The following is a 25,921-nucleotide window of genomic DNA, read 5'->3' on the forward strand; positions in this document are numbered from 1 at the left end:
GCCACCAGGTATGTTGGTCTTGGGGCCTCTTAGGAGGGGCTCTGGTGTAGGCCAAGGTCAGCCACTGTCTGTGCCCAACCAGAGCCACCTGGTCGGAGCTACAAAGTGATCTGTAGAAGGTTGCCACCTGTTCTGGGCTTGGAGGTACCTGGGAAAGACTAAATTGTGAACTGAGGTGGGCTGATACTAGTGCCAGGCTTGGGGCTGCTTAGCAAGAGATACAGGGCATGCTGAGGCCAGATGCTGCTTGTTTGGGGTTTGTGAAGCTTTGAGAGATTTTAGGAAAGTCTGCAATGTGAGATGAGGCAGGTTGTGTAGAAAAGCTGTTGGAAGAGGTTCACACCAGCCTGCAAGTTGGGTGGGGCAGGGTCCCAGGGAATCACCAGAGCAGAGTGAATGGTGTTCACCAAATTAATAGAAAGCTCAGATTTGGTGCCCACCTGGGCCTGCCAGCTATGTGGGGGTAAGGCTCAACAAAGGGAATGCTCCTTGAGTGCCCAGCTCTGGTGGCCAGGGGGTCTTGCATTCTGGGTCCCACAGCACTATAATAATTAGAAAGACAGTTCCTAGCAGGCTGGCACCCTACTACCCCACCCAGGGCACTACGCAGACAGCGGATTAAAATGCACCCTCAGTCTTTCTGTGAGAAAGGCTATTTATTTGTCCGGGAGCTCCAGCCTGAGCAGCAGACTTCAGGTTTGCCATGCATTGAGAGGCTATAAATATGCTCTCAGGGAACATAGGTTGGTGAGTGCCATCTTCACTTGGCTCACTAAAGCTTTCTGGTATCTCCCCCAAAGAAGCACCAATTTTTGCAATCAGGGAACACCTCCAGATTATCTGGTCTGGAGGCCAGGTGTTTTGACTGTAGTCCCACAATTCTGTATATATTTGCATACTTTAAAAGCTAATGCTTGAGGGCCTGGCTTTCAATCTGCCTGAAACTAGGTGCTCATTAAGTTCCTTTCCTTTGGAATACTGGCAGATTTGGTAGATGCTCAACAACTGGGACCTATCAAGAATAAATCAGGCTGCTTAAATAATCACCAAGGTTTGAGAAACAACCAAAGCTAGAGCTAAGTTGAAATAACATTTTAATTATAGGGTCCAAGAAGAAGAAAGAGGGAGAGAAAAAGGGGTAGAAAACTTCTTTAAAGTAATGATTGAAAACTTTCTTAACCTGAAGAAGGAAACAGACATTCATCTCCAAGAAGCTCTGAGAATTCCAAACACAATGAATCCCGAAAGATCCACACCAAGGCATATTGCAATTAAAACGTCAAATGTTAGCCCAGCTGGCATGGCTCAGCAATTGAGCATCAACTTCTGATCCAGGAGATCAAGGTTTGATTCCCGATCAGGGCATATGCCCAGACTGTGGGTTCGATCCCAAGCAAAAGGCAGTGTGCAGGAGGCAGCCAATCAATGACTCTTATCATTGATGTTTCTATCTCTCTCTCTCCCTCTCCCTTCCTCTCTCCAAAATCAATATATATATATTAAAATGTCAAAAGTTAAATACACAAAAAGAATCTTAAAAGCAGCATGAGAAAATTAACTTGTTACATACAGGAAATCCCCATGAGACTATCAGGAGATTTTTCAAAGCCCCATGAGACTATCAGGAAAATTTTCAAAGCCCCATGAGACTATCAGGAGATTTTTCAGCAGAAACTTGGCAAACCAGAGGGGGTGGCATGATATATTAAAAGTGCTAAAAGAAAAAAAATTTCAATCAAGAGTATTCTACCCAGCAAAGTTATTCAGAATTGAAGGAAAAAGACTTACAAAAAAGCAAAAGCTAAAGGAGTTCATTAAAACTAAACCAATCTTATAAGAAATGTTAACAAAACTTCTTTAAGCTGTAAAGAAAGGGCATTAATTAGTAACAAGAAAAAAAAAATATAAATCTAACTGCTAATAGTAAATATGTATGTATATAGGGTTGGGCAAAAGTAGGTTTAAAGTTGTGAGTACATGAAGCACAGAGTTTATTCTTGTATTATTATTTATTAATTATGGTATTATTTTCAAGAAGTGTATTAATTACTGATAAAGGTAGTATGAAGGCTAAAACACAAAAGTAGTAAAAATAACTATAACTACAATAATCAGAAAAGGATACACAAAATAAAAAGATGTAAAGTGTGACATCAAAAACATAAAATGCCATCTGACTTGCTTCTAAACCCAGGGCTTGAAAAGCAGACTTTGGTGTACATCTTGGTCCTGTTCAAACACACCCAGCCCCCAGCCCCAACAGAGGGAACCAGGAGCTGTGGAGTGCAGAAAGCTTCAAACAGGATACTCAAGGCAATCACAAACAGCGTCTGACATTGGCCTGAACCACAGACCATCCAAAGACTGGAAGTCCTAGCAAATCTACTTAATACATAGAAAAAAATCTAAACAGGCAGCAAAAACAGGGAGACAAAAAACAAGCTCCAAATGAAAGAATAAAAGAATTTTCCAGAAAGAGAGCTAAGTGAGATGGAGATAAGCAATCTATCAGATATAGAGTTCAGAATACTGATCATACAGATGTTCAACAGCATGAGAAAAGATATTGAAACTGTGAAGAAAAATAAGAATGACATAGTAGAAATAAAAAATACATTGGAAGGCACAAATAGAAGATATGGGGAAGATGAGGATCAGATCAGTGAATTAGAAGACAGGGTAGAAAAAAATCACTCAATCAGAGAACCAAAAAGAAAAAAAAATTAAAAAACAGGAGAGCAGTTTAAGGGAGCTATGGGGCAACATGAAACATAACAATACTCACATCATACTCCTATGATGATATAGAAAGTAAGCATGAGTTAGAGAACCTGTTTGACGAAATAATGGCAGAAAACTTCCCTAACCTGGTAAAGGAAAAAGCCACACAAGTTCATGAGGCACAGAGTGTCCCAAGCAAGAGGAACCCAAAGAGGCCCGCACCCAGACACATCATAATTAAAATGCCCAAAATTCAAGACAGAGAGAGAATCTTAAAGGCAGCAAGAGAAAAGCAACTTGTTACCTACAAAGGAGCTTGCATAAGGCTGTCAGCTGATTTCTCATCAGAAACTCTAGGCCAGAAGGGAATGGCATGAAATATTCAAGGTAATGCAAAACAAGGATCTGAAACCAAGACCACTCTATCCAACAAGGCTATTATTCAAAATAGATGGTGAAATAAAGAGCTTCGCAGACAAAAAGGCTAAAGGAGTTTATCACCACCAAACCTGCATTGTGAGAAATGTTAAAGGGACTGCTGTAATAAGAAGTTGAAATACAGAGAAAGAGAAACAGGCATAAAAAAATAAAATGGCAGTAGATAAGTACCTATCAATAATAACCTTAAATATAAATGGATTAAATGTTCCAATCAAAAGACATAGGGTGGCTGAATGGATAAGAAAACATAACCCAAATATATGCTGTCTACAAGAGACCCACCTCAGAACAAAAGATTCACACGGGCTGAAAAATATAACAACAAAAAACTTCTGGAGGACTTTAAAGAAGAGATCAACAGCAATACAGTCATAGTATGGGACTTTAACAACCCACTGACTTTAATGGGTAGATCTTCTAGACAAAAAGTCAACAAGGAAACAGTAACTCTAAATGACACATTAGATCAGTTGGATTTAATTGATATTTATAGAACATTTTACCCCAAAGCTGCAGAATATACATTCTCCTCAAGTGCACATGGGACATTCTCAAAGACAGACCACATATCAGGACACAAAATAAGTCTCTACAAGTTCAAGAAGACTGAAATCATATCAAGCATCATCTAGGACATTTACACCATGGACTACTATACATCTGTAAAAAATAAGGATCCCTTACCCTTTGAGACAGCATGGTGGGACCTGGAGAGTATTATGCTAAATGAAATAAGCCAATCAGAGAAAGACAAGTATCACATAATCTTACTCATATGTGGAATCTAATGAACAAAATAAACCAATGAACAAAATAGACCCAGAGACATATAAGTATGGAACAGACTGTTGAATCTGAGGGAAGGCAGGCATAAGTGGGTGGGAGGGGAGAGATTAACCTAATAACTTACATGCATATATGCATAACCCATGGACATAGACAATACTGTGGTAAAGGCCCGGGGGGGGGAGGGGTACAGGGGATCAATGGGGGGAAAAAGGGAGACATTTGTAATACAATAAACATAAATTAATAAGAAAACAAAAACATAAAATGGGATAGGGGAGTAAAAATGTAGAATTTTATAATGCATTCAAATTTAAGATGTTTTCAGCTTAAAACAGATATACATGGCGTCCCCCAAAATGTACACATACTTTGAATAATTATCAATTCCAATGGGTTAAATCTGAAAAGAAAGAAACATTAATTGAGCTACCAGCTGTTAAAGTGTACATACATTTTTTTGGGACACCCTGTATATGCTGTTATATGTGATATAAAGAGAGGAATCTAAGCATAATACTAAGGAAAGTAATCAAAGAACAAGGGAAGACAGCAAGAGAAGAGAAAAACAGAGGAACTACAAAACAGCCAGAAAACATTTTTTAAAATGGCAATAAGTACATATCCATCAATAATTACATAAAATATAAATGGAATAAATTTTCCAATCTAAAGACAAGGAGTGGCTGAATGAATTAAAAACTCCTACAAGATCCATCTATTTGTGGCCTACAAGAGACTCACTTCAGATGTAAGGACACACACAGAATGAAAGTGAAATGATGGAAAAAAATATTCCACACAAATGGAAACCAAAAGAAAGCTGGGGTAGTTACACTTGTATCAGACAAAATGGACTTTAAAACAAGACTGTAATAAAAGAAAAAGAAAGACATTACATAATGATAAATGTGTCAATCCAACAAGAGGATATAATATTTGTAAATATAAATGCACCCAATATAGGAGCACCTAAAAATATAAATATTAACAGACCTAAAGGGGAGAAGTTGACAGCAACACAATAATAGTAGGGGTTTTAATACCCCACTTACATCAATGGATAAATCATCCGGACAGAAAATCAATAAAGAAACATTAGCCTTAAATATTAGATCATATGAACTTAACAGATATACACAGACCATTCCATCCAAAAGCAGCAGAATACACATTCTCCTCACATGTAACATCTTCCAGGATAGACCACATTAGGCCACAAAACAAGTCTTAGTAATTTAAGAATAAAATCGTATCAAACATCTTTTCTGAGTACAATTGTATGAAACGAGATATAAGAAGAAAAGTGAAAAAAAATCACACATACGTGGAGATTAAACAATAGGCTATTGAATAATCAATAGGTAAATTAAGAAATCAAAATATACCTTGGGACAAATAAAAATGGAGATACAACTTAACCAAAATCTATGGCATGCAGCAAATGTAGCTCTAAGAGGGAAGTTCATAACTACAGGCTTACATCAAGAAACAAGAAAAATCTCAAATAAACAATCTAGCCTGGCTGGGCATGGCTCAGCAGTTGAGCATTGACCGAGGATCCAGGAGATCATGGTTTGATTTCCTGTCAGGGCACATGCCTAGGTGGTGGGCTTGATCCCCAGTCGGGGGCATGCAGGAGGCAGCTGATCAATGGTGACTCTCTTATCATTGATGTTTCTACCTCTCTCTCTCCCTCTCCCTTCCTTTCTCTGAAATCAATAAAGATATATTTAAAAAGGAAGCAAACAAACAAAAACCAATCTAACTTTACACCTCAAGAAATTAGACAATAAACAACATAAGAAGCAAATACCAAAGAGTAGAGAGAAAACAAATGAAATTGAGACTAAAAAGAAAATAGAAAGATAAAAAAACTAAGAGCTCTTTCTTTGAAAAAATAAACCAAATTGACAAATGTTTAGCTGGACTCACCAAGCAAAAAAGAGAGAGGCCTCAAATAAAAACATCATAAATGAAAGAGGATTTAACTCCTATCCTTCTCAAACTCTTAAAAAACAAAACAAAACAAACAAACCAAAAAAAAACTAAAGAGGAAAGAATACTTCCAAACTCATTTTATAAGGCCAGCGTTATCCTGATACCAAAACCAGACAAGGACACCATACACACACAAAAAACTTAAGGGCTGATATCCCTAATGAGCATAGATGCAAAAATCCTAAACAATTATTAGCAAACCAAATTAAATGATACATTTAAAGGATCATACACAATGATCAAATGGTATTTATTCAGGGAATGCACAAATCGTTCAACGTCCATAAATCAATCAGTATGATACACCACAGTAACAAAATGAAGGGTAAAAAAATCACACAATCATCTCAACAGATACAGAGAAAGTATTTGGGAAAATTCAACATCCATTTATGATAAAAACTCTTAACAAATTGTATATAGAAGAAACAAACCTCAACATAATAAAGGCCATATATGACAAACACACAGCTAACTTTATACTTAATGCTGAAAAACTGAAAGTTTTTCCTCTAAGATCAGAAACAAGAAAAAAATGCCTACTCTTGCCACTTCTATTCAACATAGTACTGAAAGTTCTACAAAGAAAAATAAAAGACATTCAAATTCGAAAGAAGTAAAACTATCTCTATTTGCAGATGATATGATTTTATATACAGAAAAGGTGCCTAAAAGTGCCAACAACAACAAAACAATTGTTAAAACTAATATGCAAATTCAGTAAAGTTGCAGGGTACAAAATCAACATGCAAAAATCTGTTACATTTCTATACACTAACAATGAAGGTGTTCATTTTTTAATTTCTCAGAAACAGACATTAAGAAAACAATCTCATTTACAATTCGCAGCAAAAAGAATAAAATTCATAGAAATAAATTTAACAAAAGAGGCAAAAGACCTGTACACTGAAAACTACAAGACAATGAAAGAAATTGAAGAAGGCACAAATAAATGGAAAGATATTCCATGCTGATGGATCAGAAGCAGCAAAATTGTTAAAATGGCCATATTGCCCAAAGCAATCTGCAGATTCAATGCTATCCCTATCAGAACCCCAACAGCATTTTTCACAGAAATAGAGCAAATGATTCTAAAATTTGTATGGAATCATAGAGACCTTAAATAGACAAAGCAATCTTAAGAACAAAGCATGACACATCATGTTCCCTTATTCCCTGGTATCAAAGTACATTATAAGGTATAATAATCAAAACAGTATGGCACTGACATAAAAACAGACACATAAATTAATGAAACAGAATAGAAACCCCAGAAATAAACCCATGCATATGTGGTCAATTAATTTATGACATAGGAGGTAAGAATATACAATGGAGAAAGGACAATCTCTTTAATAAGTGGTGCTGGGAAAACTGGATAGACACAGCTTGTTATCACATGACAAATTATTCTGCAGTCCTGGGAACCCACCCAACCCATTTCCTTGTGATCCTCCTGGCAGTAAAACCCTCACTTGGCAGATCACAAAAGGCTGAAAAATACCTTTCCATCCTAAGCAGTCTGTACTCATTATGGTTAAACCCACTGGGAAGAACAGAGCCACAAACATACAAATCCACTTTCCCCCTCCCAAACATCTTCTACCTTTCTCTGAGGAACCTGATAGAGGCAGCTAAATCAACTCAGAGCAGCTCTGCCAGTGGCTTCTGGCTACAGAAAGGCGCTGGGAACAAACAGGCCAGAAGACCACTTCCAATCCATGGGAATGGTGTCTTGAGATCAAGACCACTGGATCATAAAGGGGACACCTACCTTCTCAGGGAATAGGGGGTGTTTTCCATGGCTATGGTGACACAGCCCCACAGGAATCCCAGAAGCAGATAAGAGAAAAATTAAAACTTGCCTACTAGAAAACAAAAGAAAGACCTCTATGTATCAATCTGCTAAACAGTAAAATGTCAAATACTTTAAAAAGATAAAAAAAGATTTCATTCTCACAAATTTCCAGGCAGAGAAATAATTCATTAAGCACATTAATAGCCAAGGTAACAAAGGAATTCAGAAAGAAAATAAAAAATATCCAGAAAATAGCTTAAAGACATGAAAGACTGTGATTTAAGTGACAGAGTATTCAAGACTGCAGTTTTGAAAAAACTCAATGAGACAGAAGAGAATTCAGAAAAGCAATTCAATGAGCTCAGAAATAAAATCAAAGAACAAAAGGAGTACTTCACCAAAGTGCAATATAAAAGTGAAACTATAAAAAGAAACCAAACAGAAATCCTGGAGCTTAAGAACTCAATAAATGAGATGAATGAACTAGCGAGCTTAGGAAATAGAGCAGACCAAATCGAGGAAAGAATTAGTGATACTGAAGACAGAAATATAGAAATGACTCTGGTGGAAGAAGAGAGAGAATCAAAAGTAAAAAAAAATTAAGGAACTTTAAGAAAACTACCTGACTTCATTACATTAGAATGAGCAATATAAGAATAATGGGTATACCAGAAGATGAAGAGCAGGTGAAAGAAACAGAGAGCCTATTTAAACAAATAATAGACGAGAACTTTCCAAATCTATATAAAGATCTGGATACTCAAATCCAAAAAGCAAACAGAATACCTAATTATCTCAACCCAAAAATGCCTTCTCCAAGGCAAATTATATTAAAACTGTCAAAAATTAACAACAAAAAAAGAATATTCAAGGCATCCAGGGAGAAAACAGTAACCTATAAAGGAAACCTCATTAGGTTATCATCTGATTTTTCAGCAGAAACACTACAAGCTAGGAGAGAGTGGAATCAAATATTCAAATTATTGAAAGAGAGAAATCACCAGTCAAGAATAGTATTTTCAGCAAAGTTAACCTTTAGATATGAAGGATAAAGGCTTTTCCAGACATACGGAACTGAGGGAATTTACCACCACAAGACCTGATTTATAAGAAATGCTGAAAGGTGTTCTTCCTGAAATAAAAAGACAAAAGGATACAAAACTGTGAGTAAGATGACTGACTGACAGACAGACAGACAGAAGCAGGAAACTGTCACCCTTGTTCATAACAGGGATTAAGCAATTAAATATAATGGTTAAAGGAGGTAAAAATATTTTTAAAAAAGAAAAAGACAATAGCTACTGCAATTTGGAAATGAATGGACAGCCTAAAAAGAAATAATTTGTAACACCAAAACAAAAAGGGGAGGGGGAAAAGGATGGAACTTGCACAGGTAAATGGAGATAAGATGTGAATAGAAGACAAAGGACTCTTTTACATATGAAACATTCTTTTCATAAACCTAATGGTAACTACAAAAACAAAACAAAACAAAAAACAACAACAAAAAACTAGAACTGAGATACATAAAAGAAAAACAAAGGAAAAAAATCATAGAATACCACAAAACTAACAGACTGAAATATAAAGGAAAATAAACAATGGAGGCACAGAGCTACCAGTAAACAAAAGATAAAATGGCTATAGGAAATCCATATATATTGTTAATCACCCTAAATATAAATGACCAAGCTACCCAATTAAAAGGCACAGAGTGGTGAGATGAATCAAAAAACAAAACCCAACCATATGTTGCCTTCAGGAGATATATCTCAGCTATAAGGACAAACATGGACTCAAAGTGAAAGGGTAGAAAATGATACTCCAAGCAAATGGCATCCAGAGAAAATCAGGTGTAGCTATACTTATATCAGACAAAGTTTCAAGATTAAAAGGATAACAAGAGGCAAAGATGAAATGACAAAAAGGATGATACATCAAGGAGACAACACATCCAATCTGGGAGCACCAAATTATATAAAGCAACTACTAACAGAACTGAAGGGAGAAATTGACAAAAATACAACTACAGTAGGGGACCTAAATGACCCATTGACAGCAAATGGATAGATCATCCAAACAGAAAATCAATGAGGAAATATTTACAGAGCTCTTCATCTCAGAACACCAGAATATGCATTCTTCTCTAGCACACAGTGAACATTCTCAAAAATAGACCCATATGTTGAGGCACAAAACTAGCCTCAACAAATTTAAAAAGAGTGAAATCATACCAAGCATATTCTCCAACCACAATGCTTTGAAATTGAAAATCAACTACAAAAAAGAAAGCTGGAAAAAACACACAAATATGTGGTGATAAAACAACTACCTACTAAACAGTGACTGGGTCGAAGAAGAAATAAAAGAAGAGATCAGAAGATATGTAGAAACAAATGAGAATGACAATATGACATATTAAAAATTCTGGGATGCAGAAAAAGCAGTAATAAGAGGGAAGTTTGTAGCATTACAGGCCTACCTCATGAAACAAGAAAAAGCTCAAATAAACTACCTAACATTTCACCTTAGAGAACTAGAAGAAGAACAAATGAAGCCCAAAGTAAGTAGAAGGAAGGGAATAATAAAAATTAAAGTAGAATTAAATGAAATAGAAAACAAAAAGATAACAGAAACAATTAATACAATAAGAACTGGTTCTTTGAAAAGATTAATAAAATTGACAAACCTCTTGCTAGAGTCACTAAGGAAAAAGGAGAAAAACTCAGATAAACAAATTCAGAAATGAAAGAAAAGAAGTTACTAAGGACACCACAGAAATGAAAGAATATTATGAAAGTCTGTACACCACCAAATTTGGTAACCTAGAAGAAATGAACAAGTTCTTAAAATTATATAACCTTCCTAGACTGAATTGTGAAGAACTGGAAATCCTAAATAGACCAATCAACAGTAAGGAAATTGGAACAGTCACCAAAACCTCCCAAGACGAAAAAGTCCAGGACCAGATGACTTCACTAGTGAAATCTACCAAACATTCAGAGATTAAATACCTATCCTCCTCAAACTCTTCCACAAAATTGAAGAAGAGGCAATTCTTTCCTAACTCATTTTATGAGGCCAACATTATCCTGATACCAAAACATGGCAAGGACAACACAAACAAAAAGAAAATTGCACACCAATATCTTTGAATAATATAGATGCAAAAATTCTAAACAACTTACTAACAAATTAAATACAATACATTAAAAAGATAATACATCACCATCAAGTGAGGTTCATTCCAGGGCCACAAGACTCTTTAATGTAATCAAAGAAGTCAATGTGATATGCCACATTAACAAAATAAAGGATAAAAATCATATGATTATATCAATAGATGCAGAAAAAGCATCTGACAAGATAAACATCCATTTATGGTTAAAACACTTAACAAAATAGGTATAGAAGGCAAGTACCTCAACATAATAAAGGCCATATATGACAGACCCTTAGCTAATGTACTCAATGGTGAAAAACTGAAAGCTTTTCCTCTAAGATCAGGAAAAAGACAAGGATGTCCACTCTCACCACTATTATTCAACATAGTACTGGAAGTCCTAGCCAGAGCAATCAGGCAAAACAAAGAAACCCAAATTGGGAATAAAGAAGTAAAACTGTCACTTTTTGCAAATGACATGATTCTTTGTATAGAAACCCTAAAGACTCCACCAAAAAGCTATTAGAAACAATAAACATATACAGTAAAGTTGCAGGATACAAAATTAATGTACAAAAATCCATTGTGTTCCTATATACTAACAATGAAATATGAAAAAAGAAATAAAAAACAATTCCGTTTGCAACTGCAATCAAAAGAATAAAATACCTAAAAAAACCTTAACAAAGGAAGTGAAGAATCTGTACATCAAAAACTACAACACATTGTTGAGAGAAATTGAAGAGGACAAAAAAGACGTTAAAAGATATTCCATGTTCGTGGACTGGAAAAATCAACATAATAAAAATGGCCATATTACCTAGAGATTTCATGCAATCCCCATCAAAATCCCAAAGGCATATTTTAAAGAAACAAAACAAAACAAAACAAAACCATTAAATTTTTATGGACCCACAAAAGACCCGGAATAGCCAAAGCAATCCTGAGAAATAAAGAACAAAGCTGGAGGTATCACTCTCCCTGACTTCAAATTATACTACAGAGCTATGATAATCAAAACAGCATAGTTTTGGTAAAAAACAGCCACACAGACCAATGAAACAGAATTAACAACCCAGAAATAAACCCTCATATATATGGACCACTAATTTTTTTCTTGTTGTTGTTAATCCTTACCCAAGGATATATTTTTTCCATTGATTTTTTAGAGAGAGTGGAAGGGAGAAAGTGAGGGGAGGAGAAAGAGAGAGAAACATCGATGTGAGCGAGACACACCGATCGGTTGCTGATTGGTTGCCTCCTGCACATGCCTGGACCAGGGTGGGGATGGAATGTGCCCTTGACCAGGAGGAATTGAACCCACAACCCTTCAGTGTGCAGGCTGATGCTCTAAGCACTGAGATAAAGCGGCCAGGGTTGGACTATTAATTTTTTTTAATATGTCTTTATTGATTTCAGAGAGAGGAAAGGAGAAGGAGCGATAGAAATACCAATGATGAGAGTCATTGATCGGCTGCTTCCTGCATGCCCCCTACTAGGGATTGAGCCTGAAACCCGGGCATGTACCCTGACCGGGAATCCAACCTCGATCTCCTGGATCATAGGTCGATGTCCACCCGCTGACCCGTGTGGCTGGGCTGGACCATTAATTTTTTATAAAAGAGCCAAAAACATACAATGGAGAAAAGAAAGTCTCTTCAATAAATGGTGCTGGGAAAATTGGAAAACCACACGCTAAAGAATGAAACTAGACTGCTACTTGACACCATACACAAAAATTAACTCAAAATGGATCAAATACCTAAGCTTAGGCAAAAACATAGGTACTAAATTATGAACCTTGGTCTCAGATAGGATTTTATGAGCTTGATCCCAAAGGCAAGGGAAGTAAAAGCAAAAATAAATGAACGGGACTATATCAAACTTAAAGCTTCTGCACAGAAAAAAAGACATCAACAAAACAAAAAGGCAGCCAACCAAATGGGTAGAGATATTAGCAAATAATGCTTCCAATAAGGGTCTAATATCCAAAATATATAATAAACTCACATAACTCAACAACAACAACAAAAATCCTATTTAGAAATGGTCAGAGCACCTGAGCAGACACTTCTCCCAAATGGCCACCAGATATATAAAAAGATGTTCAACTTTACTAGCTATAAGGGAAAGTCAAATCAAAACACAGTGATAGCACCTCACACCTGTTAGAATGGCTATTATCAAAAAGACAAGAAATAAGTGTTAGAGAGGAAGTGGAGAAAAAGAAACCCTCACACACTGCTGATGGGAATGTAAGCTGGGGCAGCCACTATGGAAAACAGTACGGAGGCTCCTCAGAAAATGAGGACTACAGCTGCCATGTGACCCAGCGGTCCTGTTTCTGGGTATCTACCCAAAAACTTTGAAAACACTTTTTCCTAAGACTATATATGTACCCTATGTTCATTGCAGCATTATACACAGTAGCCAAGACATGGAAACAACCTAAGTTTCCTTCAATGGATGACTGGATAAAGAAGATGTGAGATACACATACACACACACACACACGATGGAATATATATAATATAATATAATATAATATAATATAATATAATATAATATAATACAATACAATACAATACAATACAATATAATGGAATATATATAATATAATGGAATATATATAATATAATGGAATATATATAATATAATGGAATATATATAATATAATGGAATATATATAATATAATGGAATATATATACATACACACACACACACACACATATATATAAAATGGAATACTACTGAGTCATAAGAAAGGATGAAATACAGCCACCTGCAACAACGGATGGACCTTAGAGTATCACGCTGTGAAATAAGTCAGACAGAAAAAGACAAGAACCATACGATTTCACTTATATGTGGAATATAAGATAAAGCATCAAGCAAACAAACTCACAGGCACAGACAACAGAATGGTGATTACCAGAGTGTAAGAGGGTGGGGGGAGGAGGAAGAGGGGGAAGGGGGACAAATACATGGTGATGGAAGGAGACTAGACTTTGAGGGGTGAGAACACAGCGCAGATGATGTATCATAGCATTACACACTGAAAATTTAGATAATGTTACTAACCATGTCACCCTAATAAACTTAATAAAAATACTCTTCAAAAAGAGGATGGGATAAAGGCATTTTCAGATAAGCATAAGCTGAGATAATTTGTCAGCAGCAGACCAGCGTTATAGAAATGCTAGGGGATGTCCTTCAGGGCGAGGGGAGATGATACCAGAAGGCAACCTGGATCTACAGAAAGGAATGGAGAGCACCAGAAGTGGTAAATGACTGAGCAAATATAAAAGACTATGCTTTATTTTTTCTCATAATTTACTTTAAAGGCAACCGACTGCTTAAGGCAAAAATAGCACTGTAGGGTAGGGTCTATAATACATGTATAAATGAAAGATGTGTAGCAATCACACAGGAGGGGGCTGGGTAAATAAAATTACACTGTTGTAAGGTTATTACAAATCCGACTGTACACTTAAAATGTGTACACTTTACTGAATTTGAATTCTACTTCAATAAGGTTAATTTTTAAAAAATCAAGTGCAACAGTTCCCCTTCTTCCAATCATTATAACTTGGAGCCAGGGGCAGGTAGAAAGGAAGTTGTGCCCATAGGAATATTAACCTCTAACATTTGCAGAATGCTTCTAAGTGCTGAGCACAATTCTAAGTGTTTTACAGGCAGGTACTTATTTCATCCTCACAACAGGTCCATGAGGTAGGTGCAACTTTAACCCCAATTTATATGTCAGAAAACCGAGTCCCATAGCTAATAACTGGCTCTGGGAATTGGAACCTAGCTAGTCGGACTCCATTGCCTATGTCCTCAACTACTAGTCATTATGGATCAGTGAGAGGGAACAAACCAAGAACAGCAGGTGCATGGGGCTCATGTTCTGCCTATCGATCACTTCATGGGACACTGCCCCCCACTGTATCTTCATGTCCTCCCCTCGTTTATATCTGCAGCATTTATAAAGCATGGGTCACTTGTAAGCCTAAGTTATCGTTACCATTGCATTAAATTAAGTTACAGTAACCTTGCTGCTGGCTGTTATTTTGTGTTTGGGGGTCCCTAGGGAAGGGGCAGGCACGAAGGAGAGTCCAGCACAGAGCTTCCTGAGTTGAAGCTCCCTCTCCCTTTGTGAGTAACACCACCTGCCACGGTTTGGGGCGCATTAGGGATAATGTCCCTGTTTAATAAATATGATTGACTTACAATATGACATATTCTCCCACCTCTGGACTAATCGCTACTGTATTGGGGAGCTGCAAGAGTGGAGGCACCTGGCCAATGTCATACCCTACCTATCCATGACTACATCTAGAATTAGAGACTTAAAAAATGTCCAGTTCACTGCTGTTCTCTGTCATTGAAGCACAGAATGATATTTCTTGGAAGAATTTTAGGGCTAATACAGTTTAACCCTTTCATTTTCCAGATGAGGAAACTGAGGGTCAGAGGTCAAAAGGGAAGATCACATCGCTGACCAGGCTTAGAGCCCTGGTCTCCTCACCTGCTGGCCCAGAGAGCCTCCCCCATCATCACAAGTCCCTCAGGTGGCAGTAATACCATTTATCCTTAGATCCTGTGGCAAAGGGGTTCATGAACCCTCAAAATATAAAGCAACCAACACTGGAACTATCAACTGCCCTCACTCTCTAAAGCCAGGTGGGCACCCTGCTGAGAAAGCTGTGTTTTTCCCCCAACAGGGGTGGGGATCCAGCAGGGCATATCCCCAACCTGGAAGAGTCTGAGCCTGTCTCCATTACCCCACTAGCCTATCTTCATCACTCTGAGAGAAGCACTGAGACTGAGTCTATAAATTAGGGACAATGTCCCTGTCTTCCTGCACCGGGGGGCCCATTAATCAACCTACCTAGAAAGCCCTTGGAGCCTAAAAGCCTGGCACTGACACCAAATGTGGCTTTTAGTTGGTGATAACCCTAACATTATCACCACCTACATCCTGTTCTCAATCAAAACGGACCTTTTCATCGCAGGGGGGATGTCTGTCTGTGCACTTTAGTAAATTTGAGAAGTTACTTTGTGACTGGATGCTCTCAGGCATTATTATTTTGTGAACTGCTGTATGTACAGCACCAAATAATAGAGACTTTCTCAGTTTAGTCACGTTCTATTATTGATAGTCAATACCTTCTCAGTAAAACTCCATGACAGCAGGAACTGGAACTTCTGAAATATGCTCATTGTTCAAATTAACCTGCTTTGCTGCATTTGTTGTCTTTCTTTCCTCACTACCTCATGGCTCATCACAATCCATATGTCTCTCTTCAAGAGGTAGATTCAAAAGAGGAGTTGTTGCTAGAAGCTCAAGGGACTTTACAGGTAAAATCTTTTCTCTGCATATACAATACCCATTACTAGTCTTACTTCATAGACAAACTAAGCCAAAGCACAAAGCAGGGAACAGAAAGGTTGCCAGCAGAGCTGGGACTGTAACTGTGCCCCTGAACTCCAGTCCAGGGGCCCCTTCTGAGGCACCCGGATAAGAGGGGTATAAGAGGTGCTGAATCAGAGGAGAGAAGGGCTGCAATGGAAGCTCAGGAATCACGCTGGGTGACATGGGAAAGAGTGAGCATCAATTCTTAGGTGCAGTGAACATGAAAGGTTTTGGGAGACTGGGGGCAGGGAGTGAAATTCTGTTCTGTGTCTGATAGGTGAGGCGGGCCCACTCCATGGAGCCAACTTCAGACTCTTCACAAAAAACCAGCCAGCCAGCCAGCCTGTTGGGAATATTAAGAGGTCCTGCTGTTCATAGCTGCCTCCAGAGGGCTCTGCTCTGCCTTAGCAAACAAACCCAGGGCTGCCCTGGAGGGGAGGGGGGGGGGGGACGGGGACACTGACATTCCCTGGGGCGTGCCTCCCTCTTCCAGAGTCTATGAACTAATGTGTGTGAGGGAGCTTTGTAACCTCCAGAGACTACAAAACCAGAGGGTCCCTTCAGGACTGCCATCAGTCTTCCAGGGACAGTGAAGGAATGGAGTCCTGTCTGCCTGCCACCAGGTAGCTGTGTGACCTTGAGAAAGCCATTTAACTGATCGGGCTGCAGTGCTCCTATCTGCAGAAAGGGAAGTTGATGAACCAGATATCTGAAGTCTCTTCCCACTGAGACATTCCAATTCAGGGACAGCACCATGAGATGAATGCAGGGAGTGAGGTTTTATTACTCCCTGTCTCAGTGACGGACGTGGTAGAGAAGCGTGTCTAGAAGATGCTGCGGAAAGGGGTGGGCAGTGGGACCGGGCAGCCAGTGGCCCTCTGAGAAGCTGAGTGAAGGATGGACTTATGGGTGGCCCTCTGCCCATGTCCCTGTCCTTGTAAGTAGCCTTATAAGTGTCCCCTTATTTTGGTCTCAGGTCCCCTGACATTTAAGACCCCTTTAGGACAAAGGGATGAAAAGGCACAGGAAGCAAAACAAAAAGTGAGGGGGACAAGAGGCCAAACTCAAGGACATGAAAGGAGAAAAAGAGCAGAAGGTGGGCGGCAAGGAGGCCTGCCGAAGGCAAGGGGTGCCAGCAGGTGCGGGGAGGGGGACGTAGGGGCAGGAAGGCAACGCCTAGTCCAGCCAGTCCAGGCCCTTCGCGTCACAGACGTGGAACAGAGGTTCAGAGAGAGAACCGACTTGCCCAAGGTCACCACACTGGTTGTGAGAAATGGTAGGGCTGGAGTCTGAGTCTCTCGCCCCCTTCACTTATGGGCCACTGTGCCGCCTGCATCATGTGGACGCGTTAGGGCATTAAGTCGCATTAACCAGGAGTAAAGGCTGGACTGAGAGAATGACGACACAGGCAGTAGGAAAAGCAGGAGGTGAGCAGGGAAGCAATGTGGATCTTCTCTGGGACTCAGTTTCCAAAGTGTGTAAGTTTCAGGGGGCCGAGTTACTTGATTTCTGAGTATGAGCTCTAGATAGACTTTTCCCCATCAAATCTGGCATGGTGAGGTATCTGTAAATACAAGCGACAGTGGCGAGCTGTTTGCGGGGATCACCTCTGGTGCCCAAGCCCTCTTCCTCCCTAGCAGTGTGGGCTTCCCCCTGGGCCATTAAACACGGTCTTGGGAGCAGTAATGGTGATGGCAAATCCACCGGGGCCCAATGTACCGAAGAACGAATTTCAGGCAGGATGGCATGACTACTTTTGAACTATCAAAGTGTGAAAATCCTCGGAAAAGTTGTTTTTAGCAGCTCTAATATACCCCCCGTGGCAGTGTTAGCTAATCAGTGTGGCCAATTTCACAGTTACTAGCCCCAGGAGGAGAGAGCCCATTCTGGAGGAAAACCTGCCTCCTAGGACAAAAGTGGTCACCTGGGTACGTGGGTGAGTTTTTCACTTTGCAGCAGGAAGTTCTAAGTCACGATCCACTCCATCATGAACAATAAAGAGAGCGTTAGGCACCCTGCAGCGTCGGATCTCTAGCAGAGCGCTGAGGGCAGGTGCCCGCCTGGCCCTGGCCCACGGAAGAGAGGTGCAGGGTGGGAGAGCGCGGTGGCTCTGGTCTGGCCCTGAGCCCAGCTTTGCTACCAAATAGCTGTATCCAGGGTGGATTAATGGACCTCCCTGTAATTCAAGATCCACCATCCATTCTGACACTCGGGATTTCTGAGACATTTAGCTGTTTCTCTGTAGTGCAGTCTTTTAAATGTTTCTAATGAAGAGGGAGCAGCAGTGGCTGTTTAGAAAACTGACTACTGGCTTGGAGTTCTGGACCCACCAGTCTGTTCCCTGCTGACTTTTCTCGTCTGGTTCTCACTACTTCCTCCTCCATTGCGGTTTGGTTCACGCAGAGACCTACATGCTGGCCTGGGCTGGCCTGTATTGGTGACACAAACATCCTTCCATCTCTATCCCTACCTCTTCTACATAAGCCTCAAGGCTCATCTCAAATACTGCTCCTTCATAAACTTTTCGGGACTGCCACAGTCCCTGTGAAAGTTGCCCCTTGAATCCATTTCATTTTCTATGTAAGTGAAATAATCATACACATGCCACTCTGGTATTTTTTTCTTTTGTCTCAGGCTGATCTTTAAGTCTTGAATATTCTTTATCTTTGGTCTTGATAGTGATCTTGTCATATATTTTTGTTTTAAATACATAATATAATGGGATGTAAAAGCCATTTAACTGAGGGCTCACAATACGCAAGGCACTGTTTGAGTGCTTTGTATGCATTAACTCATTTAGTTCTTCTAACAACATATAAAATAAGTTCTATTATTATTCCCATTTTAGATGAGGAAGCTAAGGCACAGAAAAGCTTAGTAACTTCTCCAAGGTCACAGAGTAAGTCAGTGGCAGAAGCCAGGCAGTCTGATCCAAGAGCTCAGGCTCAAAACCACTACATCTCCCCTGGTGCCTTCTATATGGTATCCACTCATCAGCTACCAGTTGACTGATTGGTGCTGATTTGTTTTCAGGAAACAGTCCTAATCTAAGCCAGGAAAACAGAAAGGAAGAGTTTGACCCCTCCCTACACATGGTCCTCACTGCTCCTTCTCATTTTTCAATTAGAATGCAAACCCTTGCATAATAACAAGCTGTTTCTAGCCTGTGTGCTTCCAGAAATAACACTTTTTAACTGAGGAAGAGCTAACCTTAGACAAATTCATGTCATAGGAAACATGTATCCCATGAAAAGTCTCTAAAGCATTCAAGTACCTTGACAGATGGGGATAGTATCCTATTAATCTCTGTGTCCCCAGTGCCTCATCCAGTGCTTGGCTCACAGAAAGTGCTCAATAAGTGTTCACAGTCAGCTGAGAGGATGGTGTTTTCCAAGGCTGGTGCTGATCTTGCATAAAGGTGACTTACCGTTCAATCCCCTTCATCATCAGATCCAGTCGGGGCTGCTGTGCATTTTGTTGAAAGCCTCACAAATCCAAAAGACACTTTCTCACCTCCCTCTGTCTGCTCCCTTAACTCAGTCCACTCCTGAGAGTTCTTTAGGAGGGCAGATGGGATTATACGGAAAGGAGGAAATGACCCCTTGCTTACTGCTCCACAAGCAAAGGTACTCCTTATATATACATGCAAATATTTAATCACAACCCTCCATATTTATTGTTCATGTTCCCCATGTAGTGTTTATTGTTCCATATGGCTTGTCCTTTGGTGCCACCTGCACGCTTCACAGCACTTCTGTGTGGAAGAGTAGAGCTGCACAAGCAGTGGGAACCGATTTCCTTTATTGTGGAAGAGTCTCAATGAAACAAAACAGATCCTGCAATTACACAGAATTTCATTGAAAGAGTCAACTGATTTCTATGTCTACAATGAAATCAACCCCTAAGCTGTGCAACCTTACTGTGCACAAACCCAGGGCCACAGTCATGATTTCCAGGAATGCTCGAGAAGGAAAAACAAGTAAAGGAAGGGCAGAACTAAGAAAGAACAGTATTCCGAAAGCCTAGCGAACACAGTGGTTCAAAGATAAGGGATGACCCAATGCTGCAGATAGATCAACCAAAATGGGGCCAGAGAACTGACCACCAGCTTCTGCAACATGGAAATCACCACGGCCTCAACAGAGATGTTTGGTACAGCAGTGGGGGGAAAGCCTGACTGGAGTGGGTTCAAGAGAGAATGGGAAGACAAGAGTTGGAGATAACAGGTAAAGGCAACGTTCTTTTGTTTTGCTTTTTTAAAAGAGTTTTGCTGAAATGTAAAAGGAGACAACCTTAAGTTATGAGAAGTGGGAAAAGGAGACATGTGGCTATGTTTGTCATATAAGAAGCGTTGCTGATATTTTCCTAGGTGATACCAACCAAACCAGTACAGTGCCCATATTCACCTTGGTCTACAGACTTCACTGTCTCAAAAGGTCACACAGACACTATGCTATTGAGAAAGTGGGAAAGGCTGGACTGGCCCTTTCTTTAAGCTCCAAAAAGACCCCTTCTCTTTGTATTAGTGACCCACAGGAAACAAGACACAGTTGCTAGCCCCATGCATAAGCATGGAGTCACCTGCAAGGCCGCCCACACTGCAAAACCATCTCAGTGTCATCATCTTTAGTGACAAAAAAATAGTTTCCTGTTGTGCATGGCAGGTAAATTCAGAGTCTTACATTTGAGGGGCTTTCTCATGTCTTCACCTTCCTGATGAGAGAATTCCAAAAAGTGTTACCTCTTCCTGACCACCACAATACAGTCCCACCATTACGTAAATGCATATGGAGACAAGACACCTCCTTCGGGAAGTTTCTTCCATAGTGGAGCCCCAGCTCCTCTCTCTAATTCTCCCTTTTCATGCACCAGAGCATGAGTGGCTCTCAGCCATATGCATCTCTAATTAAGAATCTCTGTACTAGAGTAATTACTGTAACTATTTCTGTTAATAACAATCTCCTCAGTCCCTTTGTGACAGATTGTACTATTTGTTCACAATTATTCGCCCATGCTTCTCTGTAAGTATGGTGCATGCCTTTGTCCCATTATCTTCGGGACAAAGATAGACATGTGACTTGTTTTGGCTACTGAGATGTGAGCAGCTGTGATATAAGCCACGTTTGCGCAAAAACAAAATATGCTTGTGTGGTTTAACTCTATGCCCCCTTTGTGAGCATCTATCTGCCCTCTGTCATGAGAACGACATGGCCTGCATGCCGGACGCTTCTTCAGCCTGGGCTCTGGAACCAGACGCCACACAAAACCCAGTGAGCCCAGAACAGCTGCAGCTGGCCAGCATCCTCATGTACCATGAGCCAGGTAGACGTGTGTCTGGTTTTAAGTAACTGTGACTTTGGGATTGTTTGTTCCTGCAGCAAAAGCTGGCTGATATACTCTTTTATTAGATTGTCATATTCCTCAAGTGAAAGGACCATATTTGTTCTTTAATGCTATGTCCTCATACCCAGCACAAAGCTTTGAAATTTCTGGGCCCCTAGTAAGCACATACACAACAGGGTAAGATTCATTATGTCCATGTAGCTCGGTTAACTAAAGTTTGGAATCAATTCACGGTTCCTATCGCTGACATTGGCTGCAGCATCATGAGAAGCTCCTTAAAGTCATGTTCAAAGTCATTCTCACCTTGCCTTCTCACTCCTTGATTTTGGTCTACTGAGTTATGGCTGTTGACCAAGAAAACCCAAATAATTTAGGCTTCACAAAAAGGGAATTGGGTCTTGGTGATCACATATACTGTTTCTATTCTTAGATGCCCCAAATGATTCAGGCCAAGTAGAGAGAATCTGCTCTACATGTGTTTGAGTGACTTAGCTCTGTGTCCAGTTTAGGACAGGCTGCAAGCATTGCCCAAGGGGCCTCACTGCAAAGAAAACAGTCCAACTCTTGCTTCATTTATCCACTAAATTCTCCTACCTTTTGCAGAGACCACTCAGGCATTGATTGTGCAGGTCTCAGAGACAAGATAGGCACAATTCTGGGCCTCAAGAGACTTATAATGTAACTGAAGAGACAGGATATATGTGTGCAAGTCTAAGACAATCAAGAGTTAATTCTTTATGGGAGGTTTGGTAGGGAAGAGCTGGTTTGAAAGTCAGGAAACCTGGTCCTAGTCATGCTCTGCTGCTGGTCAGTTACTTAAAGATGATCTCATCACTATCCTGTGCATGTACAGAAAGGACTGAACAGGTTAATATGAGGCCCTTCACATTTCTATGGTTTTATGACTCTAAGAGATATCACCAAGCAGTATAACGTCTCCAAGTTCTCTGTCCCTGGTGCAGGTGGTAAAGGACGGGTGTGCAGAGGGCCTCTTTGCTATCCTGCCCCCTGCCCCCTCCCCGCACTAGTGTGTTTCCGGCCTGGTCACAGAGATCTCCTCTGCCTTAAGTCTTGGGCCAGGTCTGATGGAGCTGACCTGAGAGTGTAAACTCTCTGCAGACAAGTCCAGAATTAGGCTCAGATACCACAGATCGAACAAGGAGAAGAAGGATAAACTCTCCAAAAGCTGATTTAGCCCCAGGAGCGACTGGGCTGGGGTTTGCTGGAGCTGATGCGGGTACCCGAAGCTGCTGTGCTTGGTGCCTGGGCCTCATCCATAATGTGACAGGCTTCTGGGAGCACCGTGGGAGGGAAGCTGCCATGTGACTGGTATCCTGGTGGACAGTATCTCCATAGTGCCCTCCTGCTTGTTTGAGATTACTGAACACCCTCCACCCCTAGGGTGAAAGCAATTCTCATAATGACAGGTAGGGTCCATAAATAGAGCTTCTGAGGCCAGAGATGCCCCATTTGACACGGAAGGAGGAAGGGGCTGGAAGAAAAGGCAAAATAAACTTTTTAGAACATCCACTGGTGCTTTTCTGATTGTTCTTTGGAAAAATACAGGGTAGAGATAATCCATCCCATTGGTTAAAATACCCTGCGAGCCTTGGGGATTAGCTGTCTCTGCTCACCTGGCTCTTTTGCCGCAAATGTATTTAAACTCCCAGCCCAGAGCCCTGTGGGGATCGCTCAGCTGGCCACAGGATTGTTTTCTCTGTGTAGGCTGTCTTCATTTGGCTGTGTGAGTGCTGTTGGTTTTCCCGCCAGTGTTTACAGGAGCTGGGACCACAGTGTGTTTTAATGGACTCACATCAGAGCTGGTTTTTTTAAAGCAAAGGAACTCATTTAGGAAAAACCTCCATTTATAGGAAATCAGGTTCCTTTGCAAAGTGCCCTTGGCAATCCGGCAAAGGAAAGTGGAGGGTGGTAACAACACAAGAAAAATGGCTCTACTTACTCGGGACTCCAGACACCAGCCGCAAGGGGCGCAGCACGCGGAAAGCCCTCAGCGCCTTCACGTCAAATCCAGCCCCTTTCCCTCCTAGAGCGTTTGTCCTGTCAGCTTTGGTTGCTTGCTCTAAAATTGCACTAAAAAGCCTAGAAGAGAAGAAGGAGAGAAAAAGCTGTCAGGACAGTGTTTCTTTGCCCAGCTGGGCTCTGAATTCTCTGAAGAAACCTGGGAGCAGTTTGTGACCATCTCCACCCAGGGGCAAGTGCTGCAGTGGGTGCCCAGGAGGGTCTGTGAGCATCAGAAGTTGACAGTGCATCAGTTTGGGTATCACCCAACCAAGAGCATAACCATTGCCCAGAGAGGTCTGAGTGAGGCCACGGGCGGGCCCTTTGCCCTCATAAAGCTATGAGAACACATCTGGCTCTGTGTGAGCTGGGCAGCCCTGGACAGAATGAAAAGCAAGTGAAGTTTGCTGCCAGGTCTCCCGTCCCTTTGTGGGGCCCTCTGCCCCCCTCCGCAGGATCCTAGCTCCTTCCCACATGTGGCCACATACTTTCTCCTACTCATCTCTTTGATTTGTGCCTGGGCACAAATATATGATCCCAAAGAAATCTACTCTGTGCTGGCACATAACAGATGCTTAAAAGAAATATGTTGAACAAACGAATGAATGATCGAATGGTTGAGTGAATAAGTTTCCAGCAGAGGCAAAGCCACACATTAAGGCATGTAACCAAGACATGGAAATTTCAGCTCTGCTGCTTAGTGTTTCTGCTTGTATATCCGTCCCTCCGACAAACATGAACACCTACAATGTACCCGATAATGTTTTAGACACTGAAGCCACAGCAAAATAGACAGTCTTTACCTTCTTGGAATTTACATTCTAGTGAAGGAGTCAGACAATAAACGAAATAATCAGCAAATGTATATCACACTTAGAGAGTGATAAATGCTAAGACGAAAATGCATCAAGGAGGGGGATCTGGAAGGCCAGGGTGGGAGGCCTTCCTGTTTGATATCAAAAGGCTGGGAAAGGAACTCACTCCTAGGCTGACATTTGAGCAGAGACTTAAAGAAAGTGCGGGAATGGATACAGAGCTATGTGGGGTGACTGTTCCAGGCAGAGGGAACAATCAATGCAAAGAGCCCAAGGGAGCAGCATGGCAGTGCCTTAGGGGACAAGTGGCAGGCTGGCTGGCACAAAGCAGGTAAATAGAGAACAGTGGGAGATGAGGGTGGAAGAGGAAGCAGGGGGCTCTACCGATTTTCTCTCTGAGTTGGAAGGCACGGGGGGGGGGGGAGTGTTGAGCAGGAGAATGACATGATTTGACTAAGTTTTAAAAGAATCACTCGGATGCTGTAGGAAGAATAGCCTGCAGTGGGACAAGGCCAGGGCAGGCTGCTGTACTAACCTAGGTGGGGAGGTGGTAAAAAATAGCCAGATTCTGGATTTATTTTAAGATAGATGTGATGGGATTAGCTGATGAACTGGGTGTGAACTGTGAGAAAGACAGAAGAATAAAGACTATTCCAACTGTTTTGGCTTCAGCAACTGGAAGGACGATCTATGGGGGATGCACATCAAGGGTTCTATTTTGAACCTTGTGAAGTTTGCGTTGTTGGTTGGACATCTGAATAGATGTATTTTTTTGTTTTTATTCTCACCCAACGATATTTTTTCCATTGCTTTTCAGTGAGAGTGGAATTGGGAGGGGGGAGAAGCATCAATGTGAGAGAGACGCATCGATTGTTTGCCTCCAGCTCACCCACTGACCAGGGACGGGGATCGAGCCTGCAACCAAGATACATGCCCTTGGCCAAAATCAAACCCGGGACCCTTCAGTCCATGGGCCAACGCTCCACTGAGCCAAACCAGCTAGAGCTGAATAGAGATCTTGAATAGGCTCTATTGGGTCTGGACTTCTGGGGGGTTGGAACTCCAGACTGGAGACAAAAACTTGATAGTTGTATAGAATGTACTAAAGTCAAATCCTAGAAAGTGAAGATGTGATAGGACTGAACCCTGGGGCTCCACCATTGAGGGGTCAAGGAGAGGAGAAATCAATAAAAGAGACAAGTGGCTGTGAAGGAAGCGGTCGTGAGAAGTGCTGTGTCAAGTGCTGCAGCTATAAGGATGGACCATTGACCACTGAATTTAGCAACATGAAGACCATTGAGACTTCAAAAGAAAGACTGATGGAGTGATGGAAACAAAATCCTAGTAGATATGAGAATAGGAGGAGAAACTAAAGACAGGGAGAATAGACAGCTCTGTCCAACAGAAATATCAT

General features: G+C 40.8%; 1 protein-coding gene across 8 annotated transcripts in view; it reads right to left on the minus strand.

Moving 5' to 3' along the window:
- Window positions 1-25,921, minus strand: part of CACNA1C (calcium voltage-gated channel subunit alpha1 C) — a 590,073-nt gene that overhangs the window by 196,011 nt on the left and 368,141 nt on the right. For 7 of the 8 annotated variants that reach the window (XM_081130588.1, XM_081130587.1, XM_081130585.1 and 4 more), the window contains exon 1: window positions 23,634-23,703. Coding sequence is in view for 1 of the 8 variants with exons in the window: in XM_081130589.1 (XP_080986715.1) it covers window positions 23,634-23,773 (140 nt within the window). In the remaining 7 variants the exon portion in view is untranslated. Of the gene's footprint in view, window positions 1-23,633; window positions 23,774-25,921 lie in introns of those variants that run through there. The other variant, XM_081130589.1, reaches the window with a different exon arrangement.

Source organism: Miniopterus schreibersii (genome assembly GCF_964146895.1).
Source record: "Miniopterus schreibersii genome assembly, chromosome: 2".
Taxonomy (NCBI): Eukaryota; Metazoa; Chordata; class Mammalia; order Chiroptera; family Miniopteridae; genus Miniopterus; species Miniopterus schreibersii.